The sequence below is a fragment of the Erpetoichthys calabaricus genome, chromosome 15 (genome assembly GCF_900747795.2).
Source record: "Erpetoichthys calabaricus chromosome 15, fErpCal1.3, whole genome shotgun sequence".
NCBI lineage: Eukaryota > Metazoa > Chordata > Cladistia > Polypteriformes > Polypteridae > Erpetoichthys > Erpetoichthys calabaricus.
The window spans coordinates 36293881-36303389 of record NC_041408.2 but is presented as its reverse complement, the minus strand read 5'-3'; the positions used below and the strand labels follow the sequence as shown (position 1 = coordinate 36303389).

The 9509-nt window shown below is 44.3% G+C and overlaps 1 protein-coding gene across 1 annotated transcript; it reads right to left on the bottom strand.

Annotated features, from left to right (window-relative positions):
• Window positions 1-5745: 5745 nt before the first annotated feature.
• On the bottom strand, window positions 5746-7551 carry LOC114666232 (general transcription factor II-I repeat domain-containing protein 2-like). Its single transcript, XM_028821003.1, has one exon. The coding sequence runs from the start codon at window positions 7549-7551 to the stop codon at window positions 5746-5748; it is 1806 nt and encodes a 601-aa protein (XP_028676836.1).
• Window positions 7552-9509: the final 1958 nt, after the last annotated feature.

Below are 9509 nucleotides of genomic sequence, written 5' to 3'. Positions count from 1 at the left end.
GCGCTCAGCAATTGCAGGTTAAGGGCCTTGCTGAAGGGCCCAACAGAGCAGGGTCCCTTTTGGCATTTACAGGATTCGAACCGGCAACCTTCCGATTGCCAGTGCATATCCCTAGCCTCAGAGCCACCACTCCATCCAATGTGGAAGCTACTGTTGCACTGATGCCAAGCAGAATTATGTTGTGGTGCAGCAGTCTGTTAGCCAGCAATAATGACGTGAAGAAGTTGTTTGTTTTTATGATTCTGCCTTTGTCCAGAAATGGTTCCATAAGCCTTATGACCACAGTCTCGGAAAGTCTTTCTCCTGTGGGACGACTGGGATCTTTTCCTAAATAAAAAGTGGCATTGCACATGTACTTTGTTAGCATGTCCATGTCGATCAAACACAGGAAGCTCTGCAGTCTACTTGTGCCTTTACTATGTAGGAAGATAATTAAATTAATATATGTACAGTACTCCCTCGCTACTTCGCTGTTCACTTTTCGCGGATTCACGACTTCGCTGGTTTTTAAATACAAGTGATTGCCCGCCTATCGCGGAAGTTATGTTCCAGACCCATCAGCAACAGGAGAAAATCCGCGATATAGAAAGACCATATAAATAAACATTTTTATAGTTTAAGCCTTAAAATACCCATCCCACATGCTTTAAACACATGTAAACTTATAAAACACACTTTGTTAACACATATGATATGTGGATGTCGGGCTAAGGATATGAGTAACATCTCACTATTATAAAACATTTTAACTTCACGCAAGACAAGACAGTGAGACAGGAAAATAGGTGCTGTACAAGCTTTTAAATTATTGACACGCAGAGCGACAAGCAGCACAAAGCCAGCACAAAGTCCACTTCTCCTTAGCGTTCATTCAGCTCCCCACCCCCTTGACAATGCGAAGTGGCAGGAGCGTACTGCGCCTCCGAGGAGGGGGGTTTGAGCGAACGTGCATTCAGCCCTCACACACCCCCACTCCTCCTCCTCCTTCCGAACGCGCAGAGCGACAAGCAGGCATTTTGGCAGAAGCAGCACAAAGTCCATTTCTGCTCAGCGTGAGTTCAGCTGCCCCCCTTCACAAAGCGAGTGCAGACACATCGACATCTGATCGCTGCGTGCAGTGTGCAGTGTTGGTCTGCGGTGTTTAAGAATGTAGAAAGTGTTTAAGAGCATAGGAAGTGTTTATAAGAGTGTGGGAAAGGTTAACAAGAGAGTGAGAAAAGTTTATAAGATTATGGGAAGGGTTTATAAAGCCTTAAAATATGTATAAATAATAAAATAAATATAGGTTGCTACTTCGCGGATTTTCACCAATCGCGGGGGGCTCTGGAATGTAACCCCCGCGATAGGTGAGGGATGACTGTAAACAACATTCAATGTGGCTTTTATATAAGTAAAACATAAATGTTTTTTATATAAAGACCATTAAAAACATAATCACAAACAGAACTTTGCACGATACCTTAGCGAGCTCTGTAGACCTTGCTGTTTCATTGAAGGATATATGTTTAGAAGTACCATAAATTTACACTGGCTGTTATAGACTCAAATGAAATGTATGTTTTTATTCAATAATAGTAACAATAAGAGCAGCTCACTACTCAAAACGGTAAATCTAGGAAGTGCCCGCTATCAAACTGTGACCTCTTGAGTTAGCAGTTCTTATCGATGCAACACCCAAGCAGTCATGTTAGCATCGTACCCTAACCCAACCTTAAAAGTGCACTTGTTTTGTCATACTGGTACCTTTTGTGAAAGTGTTTATTTGATATTTGGACTTCATTCTTGATACATTTTGCACTTTATGTCAAAATTTTGTCATTAGTCCTAGACCATGAAAAAAGTTTCTGTTTTAGGTATGGGTTCAACATTTCCTGTCATCCTAAATTTACCCATGTGCATGTGTTCCAAATAACGATATATTATTTACCCTATACAACTCCAGGCACCTCACACCCAGATAAACAGACTTGAGCTGGATGAACTTTTTGTCCGAGTCGAGCTGCGGCGGTGGAGGGATGGAATAGCAGTCTGCTTGCTGCTTGTGCTGATAGACACATTTGCAAAACAAAAGACACTAACGGAGAGGTGTGAAGGAATTTAAGGTGGCCTGAGGTTATGCGGCTTCAGGGATTCTAGTGCTAACTAGAACTACTGCATTTTTTTGCAAATCTATGGGAATCATCATTCCATTGTTCCCTTTTAAAAGAAGTGAGAGTTTATTTAAATTGAAAGTGCAGCTGCAAGAGAGGGTCAGGCTTGACCTCAAAGGGTGTTGTTCCATCCCGGGTTGCCTTTGTGCCCGATGATGACATTTCACCGTGTGACGTCCAAGGAACCACAATATCACCACGAGAGATCAAGCCTCCTCTCTCAGTCAACTGTGTACACAGCTTGGAGGCAGCTGGGGACACAATTTCACCATCTATCACTAGGCCCAAGGTTTGTTTAGGAGTGGTTAGTGTCAAACTGATTTTATGATCAGACCTATCTCGTCCCAGTATCACTGGAAACTGAGGGTTTTTGAGGACCACTACCATGAATCTTTTCAGAGTCCCTTCATAACTAATGTAGCAGGAGGCGGACCTGTAGTGGTGGATATCACCATGTATGGAGGTCAGTCTGGTCTTAAGTTTTAGCCATTGTCGCAGCAACACAAAGTAGCAAGCAACAATGGAAATGTTGCTGCCAGAATCCATAAGGGCCGATACCTTGTGCCCTTTCACTGCAATTCCTGTGTTGGGAACAACAAGGATTTAACCACAGCACTGCATCCTTTCCTTCATGCCTCCCTGCAACCTCCCTCATCGTCAGGAAAAAAACACTACTGCTAATCATATCAGGGGACCTTGGTGCTTGCTCTGGCTGGTGACGACGGGGCTCCAGGAAGAGACGCATGCACATTGGGCTTCATAAATAGGCTGTTCTGTTCCTTCAGGGTGTGAAACCAACTGAAGCCCTTCGATGACCTCGATAAGGTTGACCATATTTTTAAATGGTTGTCCCCAGGCTGGCTGGGTAAGATACTCTGGCAGTGCGTTGAGTAATAGTGCACAGTCAATCTGCTACACTGTCTGTTGGGCGTTATTTAGCTCTTGCCTTAGCCAGCTCCCAATTTTTTCCCCACAGATGGAACACCGGGGTGGGTTGCTTGTTTGCTCAGGCTCAAATTTCCACTGTAACATTTTCCTCGCCTGCTGGCCCAGGGCTCCTCCACCTTTTGCAAAGGGCTCTACCTTTGTGGGATTCGGGTGGGCAGTCTTCTCCCCGAGGAGATCAAAGTAAGTCCCTTACATGTACCCTCTGAGCCTCTTGGCCTCTTCCACACTATCCCACTGGCCTAGCTTTGACCACTGGGTTGGAGCTCACCCTGGGTTCCCCCTACCTACAACAGACGCTTTCAACCGGGCCACTCAGGTATGGTAATCTCCCACCTGGACTGATAAGGGCTGGAGTTTAAGTGTGTTGGGCATCAAGGCTTCTCTCAGGTCCTGCTCCTGTTTCTTGAGGAGTCAAACATCCTGCCGACTATGCCAATGTGAAATGAAATGCCTTGACACCACAAAAAGGTTTGAGGCAGTCACCCCATTTACTTGAAGTTTGGATGAAAAAGGCAAAAAGTGAGCAATCAGTCTTTAAAGACAAGAGTCCAAAAAAGAACCAAGTTAACAGAAGGAATATGGTGATTTTAAAGTTGGACAGGGGAAATGACATTATCTGGGCAGGGACCAGAAGTGATGTCATCAGGCCCAGAACCAGAAGTGATGTCAAGTGGGCAGGAACCTAAAGTGCCATCATTACCCAGGTAGAATTTCCCATGGTTGGTCTGCAGGGACAAAAGAGAAAGGATTAGTGCACTCTGCCACCCCACGGTCCGGCATGGAATTACCTTCTTTTGAACCCTTTAGCTGCCTCCCATCTGCATGTTTGTGACACCAGACATGCTTGTTGAAATAAGCAAAATAAAACAATTTATTTTTAACATAAGGATAATAAAAGATGGATATATGCAAATATATAGATATATACACTGTCACACACGTGCGCACGGGAGGCAGCTAAAGGGCTTGAGTAAGGGCAGCTCTGAGTCATACCGGGATGTGACAGAGTGCACTGACTCTTTTTCTCCCTTTTCTTGACGTCACTTCCGGGACCGAGCCTATGGAAGGAGACCTTGCTGGCTCCAGCCCCTGTAATGTCACGTCCGGGCTCGAACCTATGGCTGAAGACCTTCATGAGCCCGACCCCTTTGATCTCACTTCCTGTCTTCCCCTTTAAAAGCCTCCACCTTTTCCCTCCACATCATTGCTATCATTTAAACGACAATTTGTAGCCAGGAAACCAAATATACGGGTGGCTGCCCCAAACCTTGCTATGGCTCTTTGTGGCTTTTGTGACAACATATATACAGTAATCCCTCCTCCATCGCCGGGGTTGCGTTCCAGAGCCACCCGCGAAATAAGAAAATCCGCGAAGTAGAAACCATATGTTTATATCTGTTATTTTTATATTGTCATGCTTGGGTCACAGATTTGCGCAGAAACACAGGAGGTTGTAGAGAGACAGGAATGTTATTCAAACACTGCAAACATTTGTCTCTTTTTCAAAAGTTTAAACTGTGCTCCATGACAAGACAGAGATGACAGTTCTGTCTCACAATTAAAAGAATGCAAACATATCTTCCTCTTCAAAGGAAACAGAGAGGAAAGCAAACAAATCAATAGGGCTGTTTGGCTTAAGTATGCAAAGCACCACCGGTACAAAGCTGTTGAAGGCAGCAGCTCACACCCCCTCCGTCAGGAGCAGGGAGAGAGAGAGAGAGAGCCAGAGAAAAACAAAGTCAAAAATCAATACATGCCCTTTGAGCTTTTAAGTATGCGAAGCACCGTGTAGCATGTCGCTTCATGAAGCAGCTGCACACAGAAGGTAGCAACGTGAAGATAATCTTTCAGCATTTTTAGACGAGCGTCGTATCGTCTAGGTGTGCGAACAGCCCACCTGCTAACACCCCCTACGTCAGGATCACACAGGATATATATATATATAGACAAAACACAAAAATCATAAAATTACAAAAGCTTAGTTTAACTTTTCCTCTCATAGAAAAAGGCTCATAACTTATTAATTATATCTCTTGGCTTAGATTAGGGGTGTCAAACTCAAATAATGAGTGGGCCAAAATTTAAAACTGAACAAAGCCGCGGGCCAAGGTTGAAAAAAATTACCTTTTAATAGGCACCCAAACAAGTTTTGCGTTGAAAATTGAACAAGCAAGGCTTATATAACTTTATAATGACATGCAAACCCGAGTTTCATGTTTAAATATAAAAATTGAATGCCTCTTTTCTATTTGCAGCCTTCTGAGGTAAATATCAAAATAAACTTTTTTCCACAGGCTAATAAATACATTTGAAAACAAAATAACAATAATGAATGAATCAAACATTCAAGCCTTGAAGTAGCAAGAGAAGAGTGCATGAATAAAATGTTTTTGCTCAGTTTGCTACACTGATTTGCTTTAACACTGAATATGGAACAAGCCATGCTTATAGCTTAACTTAACTTAATAGTGCAAAATCAACTGTCAAAGAACAAACGAAGAAACATCAATGGCATATTAAATAACATTTAAATAAAAAATGAATGCCTCTTTTCAATTTGCTAAATATCAACATTAACTTTTTCCACTGGCTAATACATAAATCAATCATTCAGGCCTTTTTACTGTTCAGTTTGCGACACACTGATCTAACATGGTGTGTTCAAGCCAGACACCTGGCATCTTTTCTTGGATGCTAGTTCATCAGTGTCGGGGCTCAGGCTTTGAGCTGAGGCAACCTTCATTATCGAACGAAGGTGTTCATCAGTGAGACGTGCCCTGTGAGATGTTTTCGTCATCTTCATTGAGGAGAAAAGTTGCTCACATAGGTAAGTGCTGCCGAACATGGAGAGCAATTGAGCAGCTTGGGTGCGGAGCTGAGGCATTGTGTCAGGGATGTGTTGTGGAAACTGTGCGGCGCCAACAGCATCATACTTTGACTTCAGCGTGTCATCACACTGGAGTTCAATCAGCTCCATTTGAATGTTAGTTGGTGCTTTTTCCACATCGACTGCGAAGGGATTACTAAGCAGTTCAAATCTCCATTTCTGACCATCAAAGTCGCCAAATCGTCGGTTAAACTCAGCGCCGAGTACACTGAGTTTTTCAGCAAACTGTGCGCACACGGCGGTAGAGATCTGCGTATTTATGGTTTGGCAACAGGGGAAATGGCCAAGGTTTCCTTGCAGCAGCTGATTCTCCCACAGGCAGAGTTTAGCTTTAAAAGCTTTCACTGACGAGTACATCTCGGTGATGATGCGGCCCCGCCCCTGTAGCTGCAGGTTCAGCGCATCAAGATGGCTTGCGATGTCAGACAGAAAGGCCAGCTCACAAATAAACTTTTGCTCCTGGAGTTCTGCTGTGTCCTTCCCTTTGCTTTGCAGAAACTGACATATTTCTTCACGCAGCTCGAAAAATCTGTTCAGTACTTTTCCGCGGCTTAACCATCTCACCTCTGTGTGATACGGCACGTCTGTGTGTTCCGAACCAAACTCTTCCAGAAAAGACTTAAACTCACGGTGATTCAGACCTTTGGCTCTTATAAAGTTAACAACTTGTGTTACTGTGGTCATAACATGTTCCATCTTTAGGGCTTTAGCACACAGTGACTCTTGATGTATAATGCAGTGATAAACCGATAGCTCACCTGCATAGTTCTCTTCCCGCATCTTTTCACGCATCCTGCCCACCAGACCATTCTTTTTACCACTCATCGCTGGCGCACCATCAGTGGTTAATCCCACGAGTTTATCCCACGGCAGGTTTATTTCAGTTACACATTTGCAAACCTCCTCAAAAATGTCCGTCCCTGTGGTTGTGCCATGCATGGATTTAAATCCCAAAAGCTCCTCCGTAACACACATTTTTGAGTCGACACCGCGGATGAAGACTGACAGCTGCGCAGTATCAGACGCGTCAGTGCTCTCGTCCACAGCGAGGGAAAAAGAAACAAAATCTTTCCCCTTTTCCATCAGCTGGTCATGCAGATTGGTGACAAGATCACATATGCGCTCCGCTATTGTGTTCCTGCTCAGGCTTACGTTTGAAAAGGCCTGTTTTTTCTCTGGGCACACTTGGTCACAAACTTTCAGCATTATCTTTTTAATAAATTCTCCCTCATTAAAGGATCGGGTTGATTTGGCGATTTCTTCTGCCACGATATAACTCGCCTTTACAGCAGCCTCGTTTTGTGCTGTGGCTTTTTTGAACATATTTTGTTGTGAAACCAACCCTCTCTTCATCTCCTCTACTTTCTGGCTCCTTTGAGTCGTGTCCAGGTCCTTGTACATGTCCTGATGTTTCGTTTCATAGTGTCTCCTAAGGTTGTACTCCTTAGGTACCGACACGTTGGCTCCACAAACGAGACAAACAGGTCTGTCTTTCAGATACGTAAACATATATTCTGTCTCCCACCTGTCCCGAAAAGTTCTGTTTTCTCCCTTCCTTTTCGTCATTTTTGGTAGGGGTAAAACAGTGACACCTAGAGTTGTAGTATTGGGCCGCAGCACGTCTGGAAAGAACGCTGCTTGCTAGAAATCTACTGACACAAAGCTGGCGCGCCAAAACAACCGCAGAGCATTATGGGATTTGTAGTATTCGCAGTGAATGCGGTGTTACAGCAACACCGCCGCTGTATAATACCGGTGGGCCAGCTCTAATGTTAATTTGATATTGCCCCACGGGCCAAATGAAATTACACGGCGGGCCAAATTTGGCCCGCGGGCCAGAGTTTGACACCTGTGTCTTAGATAGAACCTTCCTCTCAAACGAAAAAGCACACAACGTATCAACCCTGATTTTTCATTTCATGAGAATAAGATGGATAAGTTCTTTGGCTGGTCGTAAAGTTTCTATTGCCAGAAAGTGGCATTCATTTGCTCACATCAGCTAGCCTTTGCTGTAACTTGGGACCAAACCCCAACACATCGAGTTCCCTGTCTCAGTGTGCATGAGTGTGCCAGTGTGTGAAGTGCTGTTCTGCCCTTTCTTATTGGATTTAGGATGAGAAACTTACAATAGCCTGAACTTATCTTACACAAGGTTATCTTTATTTACAGTTAACGCCACTACCATGGTACTTTAGCTGGCTTTGTCTTAACTATTACATTATAGTTAATAGTTATCAGAATCAAAGTATACGTATGGTTTGAGGTGAGCGATTCCTGGCCAACTTTCTCCAGACACATGGAAAATGTTTTCAGCAAGCTTTCTTTTTTTTCCTCAGAGGGTCTCTTTCTTCACCTTTGGTCACACTGGTTGCATGCAGTACTGCAATTTTCTCTTTGAGGGTTTTGCACATAGTGTCCGCCTGCTAACTCAACTGGTGATCAGTCAGTGACTGTCATTAGCAAGGTGGAAATTTAGTTTATGTATGGTCTCTCTCTCTTGCTCCTATCCCTCAGCAAGGTTGGATTAGTGGCACCCTTGTACAAGCTCCAACACAAACGAGTATTCCACCCATTTCAGTCCAGCAGCAATGCCCTGTGATATCCCGTGTAGTGGGAAGCGGCCCCAGCCTACACTCTGGACATCTGATAGTTCATGAACCGAACAGGATCAGTGGAGAGATGAGACACAGACAAAAATTGAAGGGTGAATGGTGCAAGTTTATTTACAAGAGTGCTGTACAAACAAAATGCAGTAGTGTCAGGTGGGCTTTAAGACACAGTCCTTCAACACTGACACTTCTTCAGAAATAAATAAAAACAAACAAAAAGGAAAAATTTGGCGTATTTACAAAAACAGTGCACTCCTACAAAAACTACACACACACTCCAATAATGAAGGTTGTCTTCTTTTATCCCTGGCTCAAGACATTCCTCCAGCAGGAAAGAAAAATGCACAAGAACAAGTGTGTGTATATACAAAAAAAACAATTGCACCAGACCCAAAATCAAAAACTATCCCAGCACCAAATAAGTATATATGCCTCCACCAAAAATAATCACTAGGAGATCCATCCATCCATCTTCCAACCCGCTGAATCCAAACACAGGGTCACGGGGGTCTGCTGGAGCCAATCCCAGCCAACACAGGGCACAAGGCAGGAAACAATCCTGGGCAGGGTGCCAACCCACCGCAGTCACTAGGAGATAAATAACTCTATATACAAAAGAATATATACAAAAGCCGCAAAAATCACAATTGCTCATCCAAATAGCTCAGCAGTGCTTACTCCTACCAGGCCCGGTCTTAGGTATTATGGGGCCCTAGGCGAAAGGGGGGTCCAGGGGCCCCCTGAGGGAGGCGGAGCCCCCCTGGAAGCTCTGCGAAATGCGTGAAAATTAGACCAAGGAGTCGATCCGGGGCCCCCCGGACGCCGGGGCCCTAGGTGGTCGCCTACTTCGCCTATGCCTAAGGCCGGGCCTGCTCCTACCTCACTTTTAGGTCCACTGATGACCCCTGTTGGCCG

Excerpts from the sequence above, each read along its gene's own strand:
- LOC114666232 (XM_028821003.1), bottom strand. The coding sequence starts at position 7,551 with ATGACGAAAAGGAAGGGAGAAAACAGAACTTTTCGGGACAGGTGGGAG.